The following is a 15,845-nucleotide window of genomic DNA, read 5'->3' as shown; positions in this document are numbered from 1 at the left end:
AACCCAGGGCAAAAGATTTAGAAGCCATAGCCCCTCTAGCAGAATGAGCCCCAAATAGAGAGGTATCAATACCTGCTTCTTTAATCAACCATCTCATCCATCTGGCCAACGTGGCTGAGGTAACCGGTTTAAAAGGTTTTTGCAAAGAAATTAACAATTGACCTTTAACATCTTGTCTAAATTCTTCTGTGACAACTTCATATTCCTTTAAACATTGGACTACACATAATTTAGAATTTTCAGTATAAACTGGATAAGATACTGACCTGTAATTTGTTTTAGTCCTTCTTGTCACCGAAAAAGTGACTCCATCTGGAGAATAAGCTCTACCAGCTAAATCCAATGCTCTGACATCTGAAACCCTTTTGCAAGAGATAAGACATAAAAGCATGGACATCCCATAATACAGAATATTTAGCTTGAGGAGGTTTAGAGAGACGTATACCCCTCAAACGTTTGCAAACTAACGGATGTTCTCCAATGGGTTTACCTTCTAGATTAGAGTGTCCTGCTGAAATAGCTGATCTAAAGTTATTGATCGTCCGATAAGCCAAACCAGAACTCGCTAATTCTGCTAAAAAGTTAACAATCATTCCAATATGAGCCTCCTCTGGATTGGCACCTCTTCCATCACACCAACTAGACCATCTGCGCCAAGCTAAGTCATATCTTTTATGGGTACTACCGGCCCAGGCCTGCTTAATGTATTCCACAGCTTGTTTCGAAACGTCTTGGGTGCTCCATCTTGACCCGAAATTAACCAGGCTAACAGAGTCAACTTCCCTGACGAGACCAGTGGATGTTGAAGGCCCTCCGGACTCAATAGAAGATTCCGACGAGGCGGAATGAGAAGAGGAGAGGCAAAAGCTAAATGTAGAGCTATGGGGAACCAAGTTTGTGCTCTCCAAAAGGGCATCACCAGAACAATCTCTGTCTTCTGTCTCCGAACCTGAGACAAAACCCTGGCAATCATCAGGAATGGAGGAAATGCATAACCCCGAAACTGGGACCAATCCTGAAGAAAGGCATCTGTCTTTAACGCACAAGGGTCTGGACGCCAACTGTAAAATGTTGGTATCTGGCAATTGAGTCGTGAGGCAAACAGATCCACTTCGCAATTGCCCTATTCCCTGACTATCTGAGAAAAAAATCAGAGGATCCAATTTCCAGTCGCTGGAATTCGACAGGTATCTGGAATTCCAGTCTGCTGTGATGTTCTGGTCCCCAGGAAGGTATTCCGCTATGACCACTAGGCGCTGTGTTAGACAATAATGCCAGAAATCCTTGTCAATCTCTGCCAAAATTCGGGATTTCGTGCCTCCCAATTTGTTGACATACCTCACTGCTGAGACATTGTCCATCCATAAGAGTATGCAACAATCTGTTTTCTGTGGGGAGAGGCTCTTTATGGCAAATGATCCCGCCAGAAGTTCCAGGCAATTGATATGTAGGGTTTGCTCCTATTCTGACCATCTTCCCCCCCCCGTCACTAGGGAGTTGCAGCGTGCTCCCCAACCCCACCTGCTGGCATCGGATTCTATCACCACTTCTGGGTGAGACCCAAAAATCGCCCTGCCATTCCAAGCTTCCATATGATGGAGCCACCACTGAATCTCTGATCTTACTTCGGCAGTCAAGGGGATCTGTTCCGAATAACTCAGACCCTTTTGTAGATGTCTGATCTTGAGTCTCTGTAGTGCACGATAATGAAGGGGTGCAGGGAAGATCGCCTGAATAGACGAAGCTAGCAAGCCCACTACTCTGGCTATATTCCTCAATGAGAGGGTCTGACTGGTTAGAACCGATCTCAATTCCCTCTTGATGTTGCGGATCTTTTGAGAGGGAAGAAGGAGTTGACATAAAATGGAATTTATCTGAAACCCCAGGAACTCTATCACCTGAGAGGGTTTCAACAATGGCTTCTGCACATTGATAAGGAAACCTAAATCTTGCAGAAGGCTGATGGTCCAATTTAAGTGAGATAGGAGGACTTGAGGGGATTGGGCCATCAGAAGGATGTCGTCCAGATATATGATTAATCTGACTCCCCTGGCTCTTAGCCATTCCATCACAGGTCTCAGAAGCTTCGTGAAGCACCAAGGGGCTGACGACAGACCGAATGGGAGGGCCAGAAACTCCAAACACTGCCCCTTCCACTGGAATTGCAGAAGGAAGGAGGAGGAAAAATTGGAATCGACAGGTAGGCATCCTTTAGATCTAGTCAAATCATCCAATCCCCTTCCAAGAGGATATCTCTTAACATGTGGATGCCCTCCATCTTGAAGTGCCTGTATAGGATCCAATGATTGAAATCCTTTAGTTTCAAGACTAAACGGTGACCTCCTCCTTTCTTGTCTACTACGAAAATAGGACTGAGGAAACCGTAAGGATGAGGTGAGGCAAACTGGACGGCTCCTTTGTCTAATAGAGCCTGAACCTCTTTGTCTATAAAATTTTGATTTGCTAGGGAAAAACACATCTGTACCGGAGGGGAGAGTTGTTTGGGAATACTCATAACCTCAAGGCGAAATCCCCTGACCGTTTGGAGAATCCATGGATCTCCGGAGATCCGTTCCCAATTTACCACGCATAATGCCACTCTGCCCCCAAGTTTGACCTGAGAGAAATGAATAATGCCCACCTGTGAAACTTGAGTCCTGTATGGCTCCTTGCTGCCCTCTGCGATGGCCTCTGCGGAAGCTAGGACGTCCTCCTCTGGGGCGAGTGGGGTAGAAGGTGGGGTCTTGTTCGCCGTACCAACCACCTCTGCCTCTTGGGTAATAGTTTTGGGGACTATTGTATGTTCCTCAGTCGGGCATACGTTCCCCGTAACGACCGGCCCTGACAAAAAGGCCTCGTTTAAAAACCTTCTTGAGAGACATTTGGGCTTTGTCTAGCGAAGAAAAGGTAGAGCAGAACTTAGCCAAGTCTTTAATAAAAGATGATCCAAAAAGAAGTCCTTCAGCCGAAGGGCCCACTTCCGAGGTTGCAAGATCCGCCAACTTTGGATCAATTCGCATTAGAACAGATTTTCTGCGTTCTGCAGAAATAGCACAATTAGAGTTTCCTAGCAGGCAAATGGATCTTTGGGCCCAACTGATAAGGACATCTGTGTCCACAGGAGATCCTGATTCCTTAGCTACATACGCCATCTCAAGGATCTTGGTCAGAGGTCCGGAAAAGTCCAACAGTTTGTCTTGGCAATTATGCCAGGATCGATCCAGACCTTTTTTGGGGTCCTTCGCAAATTTTCTCATGAAAGTGACCATGGAAGGGTCTATTTCTGGGGTATCAGAAACCTTGCCTTCTAGGTCTGGTCTGGGGCATTCTGCTTTTAATCGTGATCGGACTTCCTTATCGAAACTTTTTCTTAAGTTAGATTGGACATATTGAGCCACTTCGGGCGGAGGCACCCAATTGGAAGCTCTGGGGTGTATGATTTCTGTGGGGTCAAAAGTATGTTCCCCACTACGTTTCTTGCGCAGTTTTTCGAATGCGTCAGCATGAATACCACTAACCTCGGATCTAGATTCCAAATTTTTTGTCTTATCTTTTACTTTTTTAGTTTCGGGTTGCGGTTGTTGTCCTTGCAACCAACCCTGTGACCGAGCGTAATCAAAAAGTTGCCCAGAAAAGGGGCCCAATGCTCTCACCAGGGCATCATTTACAGATTGCTGGACCCTGGTATCAAGGGATTCCACTAGATCAACTTCCAGTTGATTGCCCAACTCCTCAGTATAATAATCTGTTTCTTGGTCATCCCATTGAGCCAAGACCAGAATGTTAAAGTACAATGACCTTTAAAAGATTTTTTGATATTTTTTGATAATGCTGGAATCAATGGGGGAGTGCAAAACCCCAATTCAGGCAAAGTAGTGAAGTGCCCTTAGATAAAGTGTGGAGGGAGCTGCCTGAAGGCACTCTCGGCAGAAGCCTTGTTTTAATTTTACAACCCAGACAAGTATTCTTTGTTGCTGGGCGTCAGGGAGCACAAACTGAGCTGCTTGGAGGCACCAGGACACACGCGCCGGTATCACACGAGCCGATCGATTCCAAGAAGGGAAAAAGATCGGCTCGTTTAGACGCGTGCAGGTTAAAAATAGAAAGGAGACTGCGAGGAGAACGCAGCTCCGCTCCCGCTCCACTCGAAAAACAGGCACTAAAATCTTGGCGTAAAGCCAAAATACAAAGCGCAAGAGCGCTTCAAAACACACACGAGCAGCGCGCTGAATCGGGACGCTTAAGCAATCAATTGTAAAAGTAAATACAGTTATATAAACAAACAAAACGTTAGAGAGAACAAAATCGTGTACTTATCTTCTGCGAAGCAGCAAAGAAAGAGGAAGTGACATCAAAGGTCAAAGGATTTATGGCAGAGGACATGATTGGTGATTGGACCATGTGATGGGATGTTAGGCATCATGGGATGTGTAGTTTTTTCTGTTACTTGTATTTGATTGGCTGCTGTTTAAGTCAGTAAAGAAAGAGAAAGCATAATCGGAGCCTCCGGTCCGGACATAGAATTTTTGGCAAACATGACTTTCGATGCTTTTTTTAAGCCCATGTTCCTAATGTTAAATGTGAAACTACAAGCAGTGCCGGCCTTGGAATATTTTGGGCCCTGTGCAGAGTATTCTCTACGGTCCCCCCAGGACACAAGTCAAATTGTTTTTTATTGCTAATCATTTTATTTTAGTAGATTGTTAACAAGTATAACAGGTAAAATGTAACTGTACAAGTGCACCTATAATGGAGTAATATATAATGCTGCTTCTTCACAAAACGGGAACTTTCCTTGCTTTCCGTCCTGCAAATTATTTTATTAATTTACTCTAGTCAAGAGTTCATCCAACTTTGTATTCAAGTGATTTCAGTGTCAAGCCAGTCATCTAATATAAGGTGGAAAACTGCTTCAAAATGAGCAACACCCCAGGCTATAACTTGAAACAACAAGATCTGCGTCATACCTGTTGAACGTTAAAACAAGTTGCTTGAACCTCTCACATTGCAGATAATGGGGAAATGTACTTACTGGATATGAATGAATTGAGAAATGCATTCAGAAATCGACCTGCCCCGTGGCAGGGCGCCATACACAATGTACTGCGCATATGGTTGTTTTTTTCCTGCTGTACGTATTTGAAAACTTACACATGCCAATGTAAGGGAGGCTGCCATCCTTCCTGCAGTGCAGCAGATTACGACAATGACGTTACACGCAGTGCACGTTCCGACAATAATCCACAGAGGTACTGTGCCCTTAAGTTACCTGCTACTATTCTGCGATCTCACAGCTAGCAGTGGCATAGCCAGTGTTTACAGAAACCATGAAAAGCCTCCCGCTTTCTGTGGGACGTGTCAGTGTACAGGGCTTCTGAGGCACATGCACTCCCTTCTGCCTCCTCGCCCTATTGTTCTTTTGTTGCCTCCATAGCTGACTGCACGCATGCTCTTCAGCTGAGAGCGCTGGCTAACGAGAGCACATGCGCTGAGGGGCAGGCACTCTGACATTGATGGTAAATTTCTGTGAAATTTTTGGGCTCTCCTAAGTTGAGGGCCCTGTGTGACCGCATGGTTCCCACACCCCTAAGGCCAGCACTGCAACAAGTCCCAAAATGAAAAGACTGGTTTGAAAAGCAGGAACTGCCTTAAGATGTTACACGTGATAGGGGTCTGCTTGGTAGCTTGGACTCACGTCTGCACTTGAGAGATACTAAGGGATGGTGAGGAGGCAGCAATGTTGTAATGAGCTGTGCTGCTGCCATGACAAACTTGTAGTCCCCTAGTTCCTTTGCTTTACTTCATAGATACTCTCAAATATTTTCCCAGCGGCCAAAAGGTTTGGTCTGTGATGTGACTGAGGGCACATTAATGCCAGAGGGGTGGTGGTAAAGTGGTTGTAGGGGAAGCGAAGCACATACATGTAATGGCTGAATTGAAAAATTTGAAACTAGAAAACCTGGGATTAGTGCCGCCTTCCCCAAATTACTAAACTGTTTGACCGTAGGCAATTGTTTTATTTCACTTTCTCTCTTTTTTCTTCGTTATTACATATGAGAAGACCTTGAAATACATGACTTCAGGATGTGCATTGTACAAAACCTTCTTGTGTGTTTGATTTACTAAACTATAATGTTGTTCATGGAGGGCACATAACAACTGACTTGCTTCTAAGTTTACTATTGGCTTTGTTGCCAGGGTGGAAGGGGAAGAATTAATGTTTGAAAACTATCACTTTTAATTAATGCTTCTCAAAGCACTGATATAATCTGAAGTAGTAAAGTGCAAAGGCTTTGCATGTTATTTAAATATACTTTATAAATTTTAAAGACTTTGTCATATTTTTACACTTTTGCAGCCAAATGTCTTTAAAATGAAGGTTTTCCTAACTTTAAGCGGTGTAGGACTCCCTAGTTACTTTCATCCTTTAACACCACTGCTTGCCTGCTTATTTAACATTTTTTATTATTAGTGATGAGAGGAGTAAACAGCAGCCCAGTGCTGCTGTTGACCAGGGGCTGCATGCAAAAGGTCAGGAGGGCCGCATGTGGACCCCGGGCCTACTTTTAATATCAATGCTCTAGTTCATTGATACAAACATGAGCAATTTCAGCAGAGCCACTTTGTCGGTGGCTCTGCTGAAGGCACTGAGATCCCCACCCATCTGGCAGAGATCTCTTAATGTGGTGGGCAGTCTGCCGCCAGGGAGGCAGATGCCAGAGCCTATACAGACCTGTTGGGCAGGCCTGCCCACAGTGTCTAAAAGACCCTTTAACAGTTCTCACTTTCACTCAGTGGCTACTGCCTGAGAAAGAAGAATGCTGCTCCTATAAGAATCAAGCAAGGCCAATTCAGTCTTCCATCCTACCAAGGCGGATAAATTAAGTAGCATTTAAAATGGGTAATAGTAACACCTGTTATTTACAGTAGTCAGAAATGGAAAAAGTGTGGTGTGGAGAGCTATATAATTAAGTTATAATGTATTGTATTGTGATGATTGCGCGGCACTAGGCCAACAACTTCAACAAGTCCTCTGGAATCCTTTTACAATTTATAGTTTAAGGTGAGCTGACTGAACTGCTTCAACTGAATCAATCTACAACTACAACTCCCATAAGGCATTGATTTGATTAGCAAAATCCCACGTGTGAAAAACAATGTTTCACTGTGACACAGCATCAAAGCAGTCAGTTTTTTTATGAAACGTGAGTGTGCCATGGTGGCCAACTGTTGGTTTAAGGTCCCTTGTTTGAGAGAGCTCCCTTCCACCCACCACTGCCAGGATTTCAGGGAATTATTTGGACGTTTCATCCACTCACCTGCCAGTGCGCGCGAGATCCTGGAGGTGGCTTCCTCCACGGCGGCCTGCAGCTGTGCGGCATGCTCTGGGCTCAGGCGGGCGCTCTCTGCCGGGGTGTGCCAGGCCCGGATGCGAATAGGAAGCAGTGGATCCAAGAGGGTCGCCCTGCGTCCCCTGGATGACAGCAGCGCAGGATGGGGTTCAAGGGCTGGGGCTCGGAGCACAGGGACTGAAGACTGGACGTCGTCATGGATACAGCGGGCCCAACATGGATGTACAGCAAAGAAAAAAGAAGACGCCAGCAAGACCACTAACCATTTTGGCCATGGCGTCACCATGGAACAAGTGCCAAAAAACACGTCTGACCGCTTAGTCCTTCCACGCTGCCCCATGCTTTCTGACCCCTTCACCACTCTGCACTCTGTCACTGCGTCTCGGCACCCTAACTTTTTCGCAACAGAGCTCAGCATCCTAATCTTTTCACCCCCTGCGCTCTGATCCCTTGTCCTGTATAGTAATTCTGCGCAATGTATCCCTGCGCAGAGCGCACTCTACACTTCCAGGCTTGCTTTTACACCCTTGATCTTGGATCCATGTCTCACAGTAGTTTCTCCTTCCTTGTGGTTGTGACCTCGGTCTCTCCTTATGTCTCTCGCCTGTTCCCTAGGTGTCGCTCATTCTCTTCCTAACAGCACCCGCCTCCCCCGGCAGCTTCTCTCGCCCTGAGCTCCCTTGGTCCCGGATCAGTGATCAGCTCCTACCTCCTGGAGGCATCTCCTGGACACGCGGCGCAGAGGCAGGCGGCGTGAAGGGCCAGGAAGTTAATAATCAAAGGAGTGGGACCCTGGTGGGCCAGTGTCCACCCCCCTCAGAGAGTCCTTTAGCAAAGCAGGAAGAGGAGGGGGGTCCTAAGAAAAAAACAAATTTCTTCCAAGAGAAGAGTGAGCAGGTGCTGCAGAGCCGGATGCTCGGAGCAAGCTTCAAACCCGTATAAAAAACACTTTGGCGAGCGCACTTACAGAATGAGCGGCAAAAGCACTTTATACGCTCCGCGCTTTCTATATACTACGGCGTTTAAAAAAAAAAAAAAGGGAGTTTAATGCACGTTGTAGTTACAATACCGTATCATACAAACAGTGCCGGGACAAGTCAGATAGAACGTCGTGCATACAAATTGTCTAAAAGAAATCTCACGGGGGCGCTGTGTTTGTAGCAGTTTATAGTCTTCGTCTATCCTGGTGCAATACACAGAGGAAGCGTTAGTAAAATCAGCAGCCATGACAATTTCTATAGCACAACCCAGCAGTACAAACTATACCAAACGCATTTCACTGCCTTTTTTTTTATAGATTGCATTCGAGGCACTTTACAGAAAGTCTCACGAAATCTGTGTACCCAAACCAGATGCAGAACATCTAATACGAAGTACTCTATCCGAGTCATTTTTAAACAGAACTGTAACCTACACTTTACCGACATATGCACTTTAACATTGTAATGCTGCAATACCCTGGGAGCACGCTCATGTGGAGGGCTCAACGTGCATGAAACAACAGTCTGACACCAGTGACTCTGTGGCAGGAAAGGAAAGATCCCGTGTGTCCTTGTTCCCATTTATTTATACTCCACACTATTCTGGAAACAGCAACCTGACCTTCCGGGCCAGCCACGGACATGCAGCCGCCCAACAACTAGACCAACACACTTTATTACTTCCCTCCCCAACTAGATTCAAACATAATACGATTACAAAACATATACAAAATCTCTTAGTCTTTGACTGGGCTGAGGGTTGGGCCGAAGACAGTATCTCTGTGAATGTAGCCAACCCTCACTCGGTTAGGCCAGAGGGCTGGCAATTGCCGATGATGCAGGAGTTAGTGTGTCCTCTGCCACTGATGATTGGTCTGCTCACCTAAGCTCAGAGCCCATACCCACTGACCATTCCTGGGAGAAGTCAGCATCAGCAGTTATTCTGGGGGTTCCTCAAACGTGGAGAAACCAAGAGACGTTTCGTATCATCCTCCTCGTTTTTCAGCTGTCACCATGGTACCAGCTATTTTGATGACAGTCCACATTCCTGGTTCATAGGGTGTGCGGAATTTCTACCCCGGCTTCAAGTCCTTTACAACCACTCGGTCACCAACCCGAATGTCCCGGGACATGGCATGCCATGCACAACTCGCTCAGTCGTTTACCTTCTTTCTTCTGATCTGCGAGTGCTCCAGGTGGTAGGGGGATGGTCGCCATTCTGAGTGGGTCGGGATGGTGTCCCGTCGCTGCTCTATGAGCATTAGGGGCCAAGGGGCTCGGCTAGTAGTGCAGTGGGGTGTCCCTCTGTATTCGCGCAGGAACCAAAGAAGACTGATTTCAGGGTCAGTACCTTTCAAAGTGGCAATCCGAAGGACCTTATTCAGCGTGCTGATAAAGCGTTTGACCTCACCATTTGCCTGGGGCCATTGTAGTGTGACCCTTCGATGGCGGATGCCAAATCTCTGCAAGAATTCCTGAAATTTAGCCCCCTGGAATGGTGGTCCATTGTCAGTGTTGATCTCGTCAGGGAGCCCAAACATAGCAAATAGCTTCTGTTAGAGGGAAATCTGTTAACAAAATGAGACAGATCAATTTAACACAATAATATAGGTTTAATCGATTTTCAGCTGGGAACAACAGGCAGTCTCAACATAGAGGCCATGACTGAAGTTCAAAGTTCTGGTTCAAACACCAGTAACATTTATACTGTAAAAACCACAAAAAACTGTGGTGAAGAGTTCACCATTGACGTAAGCAACTACAAGCAGTACAGATAAGATAATGAGGTGCCTCTGGAAAGAAGCACATGCACTTGTTGGCCTCATGGGTGGGTAAGTTACACTGACGTCATTCACCATATCTATCTTTCTGCACAACAAGAGATTATATGTTGCGTGCTGCTCATGGTAGCCCTGCCTTGTAAATACTTATCTGACCCTTTACACAATTCCCCTTAACACGATATGAATGACTTGTGGTTTTTAGGACCCCTGTGCTAAGGAAGGATACACCCTTCTGTTCCACCCTGTTCATGCTGAGTGAACATTATGAAAGCAACAGTTGGTGCAGCTTTAAAGAAAAACTCTCATTCTAATGTGGCTGGGGCCTCTTGTGTGTTTCAGCACAGCTAACTTAACAATGTAGCATGTATATATGTTTCCTAACTAATAAGTGTTTGTTTGTCCTAAATATGACCTGCCTTTTCTATTGAACCCACAGTCTGTCTTTTTTTAACATGTCATGTATTAAGCCTTTCACTACTTACATTGGTTTACAACTATCTAGCCTAAAATGCTTGTATTGGTATTTGGGAATTTATGTTTGTATATGATGTATTCCTATTCTTCCTACATCATTCCTCCCTCTAGTTGATTATTCAACTACTTTTCCTACCTTCCCATCTACTAATGAAATTAGGGGAATCATCACATACACACTACTCTGTCCCTACCAATTTAGCTGTCATCCTTTTGCAACATGCTATTATTACCTGAAAAATAAGACACATCAAAAGCAATAACACAATCAAAGGCAACAAGGCCTTGAACAACCCCGACATTCAGGACGGCACCCATTCGAACCAGCCCTCAAACCACCTATCAGCGGCACCCCCCTCATCGATCATTTTCTTTTGTAGATCATGCAATGTCTGAATGGCCTGAGTTAATGTCCCATTGTCCGCATCATTGGCCGGCACATAAGTACAACAGGCCGATCCAATCTTCTTACACACCCCTCCTTCCATGGCCGTCATTAAATCAAGTACATATCTGTGTTGCATTACCATCAGCCTAAGGGCTCGAAGTTCTTCCTTGATAGCATTGAATCCATCTTCAGTTGCATTTATGGTCTTCATCAATTCAAAGCGCGTGATCTGCAGCCAGCGTGCAGTTGCCTTCGCCTGAATGAATGGTAGGATGCTAACAAAAAAGATTTGGGCATCATTAAATAGTCTGTGTTCCTGTGGAACATCTTTCCACACTTCAGTACCAAGAAACTCAGCAGCTCGTTTTGTCCGGTAATGGTGAAGCAAGGTTGTTGGACGGCTCATGGGATGGTCATGTAACTGAGAGATGTCCACACCTGGTATTACCAGGGAGGGGATGTGCAAAGTCACTAGGGAACAGAGGCCATTCCAGTTCGGGGGTAGTTGCATGTGGAGCCGGGCCCCACACATCCAGTAGTGATCCATCAGGCTGGAGGTGCCGCCCTGCATATCAGCGTTGTAGGTGGTGATGTTGCAGTTGAGGTTACTCCCCACCTTCACTGTCCCTTTCCCTCTGAAACAAAGAGAAAAGTGTGTTAATTTCATTGCTATTCTAGGGTGTATGGTAGTCCCTGTCCATGTATATCTCTGTATGTTCGCATCCCATATTTCCTGACATTGACCTATTATCTTATTAAAGCTTAGGGGACCTTGTGTCTTGGTACCATTCCATAATGATATTGCTCTACATGAGAACTTGGCCTCGGTATGCCATTTATCATGGGCAAATACTGATCCTGTGATACTAAGAACTGGCCTGCTTGCGCAATCAGGGGGCAGGGGTTCAGCTAAATAGTTGCTACATTCAGATGATGGGTAAGACCTTCCAAAAATACCTCGACGTAATACCCATTTTTCCCAATCTGGGTGAATCATTGTTTGCCCTGCTTCCTTCATTCTTGATATCTCTTCCATTATCTCTTGTTTTTCTGTCAGGACTTGTAGGACTTCTGGGGTGGTGTCAAATCTAGTTGTGTTAACTCGTGCAGTAGCAGGACTAACATGAGTTGGCTGTAGCTGTGCTCTCATTCTGCATAAAAATAGGTGCAGGAGACAATGTGTAATGTTTGGGGATACCTCTTTAGGGAGATGCAAGTTATCTACTCCAGCAGCATGGGGGATGAGAGAGCATACATAACAACTGGTGTTGGATGTGGATGTGCCTATACTGTGCATGTGCTGATACCACACATTGTCAAACAAAGCAATATGGAGAGGGTGATGGTCAGTATCATTATCAACAGTTCTACGCATGCGTGTAGTAATTGATATAGGATCAAAAAAATTTAAATATCCAAGGGCTAAAAGCAGCAATATCAGTGCAACGAGGAGGAAAAACAAACATAAAATACATAACTGAAAAGAAGAATTGTCTAAGATTGAAGCTTTAGAGGGAGGCTTTACTCCGGTTGCTTCTCCTGTTCTCCCCCCTTTTTTTCCTGCTCGGTGTCCAAAGGGATGGATGGCATGGTTGGGGCCAGGCGGATATCCTGGAGGTGGTACCATGGTTTGTGGCCTTGGACTTTCACTGCTGTAGTTGTGCTGTCTGTCACTGGAAAGGGTCCATTGAATTTGCAGTCCTTCCACTTTCTGACAAAATTGCAAATATATACTAAAGTTCCCAAAGGTAATGGTGTTTGTTGATCCTTTGCAGGAGATGCGTTGGCGCGCTTCTTGGCTGCACGTGTAACCTGTTTAGAGAAGAACTTTGCAACTTTGGTTAGCTCAGACATGTATTCATTCATTTCAATTTGTACAACCTCAGGTGCACTCTCAGTCTCCAATTTATGTCTAGTTGATGGCACAAATGTGCTCATTGTTCTACCTGTCACTATTTGATGTGGAGTTAAATGATGATCTGATCCTGGGGTATTTCTCAAAGCAAAGAGTGCCAAAGGGAGGCAGTATAGCCATTTCTTCTTCAATGTCACACATAGTTTACCTATTCTGTTCTTGAGGAGGCCATTAAGGCGCTCCACAATTCCATTGCTTTGCGGATGATAAGCTGAGGACAATTTATGTGTTATTCCTAACAAGGTGGTGGGGTGAGAAAAGATATTATTGACAAAATGGGTGCCATTGTCCGATCTGATCCCCTCAGGGACACCCCATCGCGGTATTACCTCACAAATCAAAAAATTAGCAGCAGATTTGGCATCACAGTGAACACAAGGTCCTGCTTCAATCCACCTTGAGAATGGGCAGACTACAACTATCAGATAGCGATAATGATTGCATCTGTCAATCATATCAATGTAGTCAATGTGCAGTTCCTTAAAGGGACCTTGTGGGCGAGGTATTGTGGAAGCTATTACCTTAGATGTGGGATTTGGTGAATACTGCTGGCACACTGTGCAGGTGTGTATGAACATTGTAATCATCTCATGTAAGTTAGGGACAAACCAATCCTGACGTATTTGGAGGGACATATTGTCTCTAGCAGTATGTGACGGAAGATGTAGCTGGTTTAGAGCTATCAGTAGCAATGCTTGGGGCATGACAGGCTTCCCTGTTGATATTTGTCTGTATATTAAATCTGTTCCTGTCTGTGTGCATCCTCTGGCTTCCCACAACTGTTTCTCATGTTCTGGTGCATTTTCTTGTATCTCTCTTATATGCAAGTGAGCTGTCTCTGTGTAATGTCTGGATGCATTCAAAGAGTCTGAAGATGTCAATGTTTCACTAGCTAACAAAACTGTGGTATGTGTATCACTAAGAGGGCGTGTTGCTGCATCTTTGGCTGCCCAATCTGCCAGGGCATTTCCACGGGACACAAAATCCTGAGCATTAGTGTGGGCTGTGCATTTCACTACTGCAACTGCATGTGGCAGTGTTAAAGCTTGTATCAAGTCCTCTAAAAGGGGGCAGTGCATGACAGGGCTTCCATCAGACTTGAGAAATCCCCGTCTATTCCACCGCATAATGCTGGAATGCACTGTTGTAGTAACATAGGCTGAATCAGAGTATACTGTTATTGTTTCTCCTTCCCCTTGTTTGAGGGCTGCCACTAAAGCTACTAATTCAGCAGCCTGGGCTGAATATTGAGATGGCAAAGTTATCTGTTCAGTTATCTGCAGTGTGTCTGAAGAGTTGTGCTGCATAGCTCTGACCACTGCAGCACCTGTATGTCTTACCCCTGTGTCCTGATCTATTGTGGAAGAACCATCCACAAAATACACAACACTACCTGGAATGGGGTCTTCTGTTGCTTGGCTACACTCATCTGGAGTATATGTGGCACAATCATGGGCATCATCGTCAGTGTCTGAAATGGGGTGTGCAAAGAAGGTAGCAGGATTGACTGTGTGGCATTTAACCACCTTCAAGGATGGTAATGATAGTATTATCTCATAGCCTGATACTCTCTGTGTTGTTAGTGTTGTTTTAGCTTTCTGGATTATTGCAAACACAGCATGTTCAGCATACAGTGTCAAGGGTGCACCCATGACAATGGGAGCACTTTTCTCTACTGCAAAGGCTGCTGTGGCTAGTGATTGTTCACAAGGGTAATGACCTTTCATGACAGAATCAAGTAGGCCACTAAAATATGCAATTGGTTTGTGGCCTAAAGGATACTTTTGGGTGAGGACAGCCGTCATCACCTGGCCATTACAGTGGCAAAAAAGAAAAAACTCTTTGGTATAGTCTGGTGTTCCTAACACCGGTGCATTTGTTATCTCTGTTTTTAGCTTACTGAAGGTTTGTTTCATCTCCGTAGTCCATGTTATCCTGTCTTTCTGTGTTTTTGCCTGTTTGATAGATGCAAGCAGTGGGGATATTAAAGTACTGTAGTCCAAAAACCATTGTCTGACATAATTACATAAGCCTAGGAACTTCTGCATTCCTTTCACAGTCTCAGGTTCTGTCATCTGTTGAATGGATTCTGCTCTCCCTGGCATAACTCTACGGCCTGATGCTGATAGTAGTTGCCCCAAGTATTGAACTTCTTCCTGGCAGTACTGTAATTTGTCCCTGTCTACCTTGTAACCTCTTTGAGCAAGGGTGCACAACAGGGACACACTGTCCTTTCTACACTGCTCTTCTGATGGACTACAGATTAGTAGATCATCAACATACTGTAAGACTGTGCTGTCACATTGAAAATTGGCGAGGTCATTCTTGACCGTCCTGTTAAAGACACTAGGGGACTCACAGTACCCTTGAGGTAATCTGGAATACAGGTACTGTGAACCACGATAGGAAAATGCAGTCAAATAATGACTGTCTTGGTGCAGGGGTATGCTGAAAAATGCATTCTTCAAGTCTATGACTGTAAAGTACCTAGCATCTTGGGGTATGTTGGTTAGGATGATGGAAGGATCAGGTACTATAGGGAATTCTGGTATCACTATGTCATTAAGGGGGCGCAGGTCTTGAATCATGCGCCACAAATTTCCCTTGGCCTTCTTTATAGGGTAAATTGGGGTGTGGCAGGGGGATACACCTGGGTATATGACTCCCTGCTCCACCAATGCCTGTATAACAGGTGCAATGCCCTCCTCTGCTTCTTTGGATAGAGGATATTGTCTCACTCTTGGCAGTATTACTCCTTCCTTCAAAGTTATTCTGAATGGTACTGCTGTGCGGACGAGGCCTACATCATAAGGGCCTTTTGTCCATAAGTTAGAGGGTACCTGCGCAAGGTCATTATCTTTGATAGGACTGGAGACATTTATTGGTATCACAGGCCTTGTCTCCAGTGTGGTGAGTAAAGGTACACTGTTTTGAAAAACAATCTCTGTCCTT

General features: G+C 45.1%; 1 protein-coding gene across 1 annotated transcript in view; it reads right to left on the bottom strand.

Moving 5' to 3' along the window:
• CIROP (ciliated left-right organizer metallopeptidase) overlaps positions 1–8,490 on the bottom strand; it is a 128,777-nt gene extending 120,287 nt beyond the window's left edge. The window contains exon 1 of the mRNA XM_069238209.1: positions 7,320–8,490. Coding sequence (XP_069094310.1) covers positions 7,320–7,770 — 451 coding nt within the window. The 5' untranslated portion in view covers positions 7,771–8,490. The remainder of the gene's footprint in view (positions 1–7,319) is intronic.
• Between the last annotated feature and the right edge of the window lie 7,355 nt (positions 8,491–15,845).

Source organism: Pleurodeles waltl, chromosome 6 (genome assembly GCF_031143425.1).
Source record: "Pleurodeles waltl isolate 20211129_DDA chromosome 6, aPleWal1.hap1.20221129, whole genome shotgun sequence".
Taxonomy (NCBI): Eukaryota; Metazoa; Chordata; class Amphibia; order Caudata; family Salamandridae; genus Pleurodeles; species Pleurodeles waltl.
The sequence above is the reverse complement of the archived record's forward strand: the minus strand, read 5'-3'. Positions and strand labels throughout refer to the sequence as shown.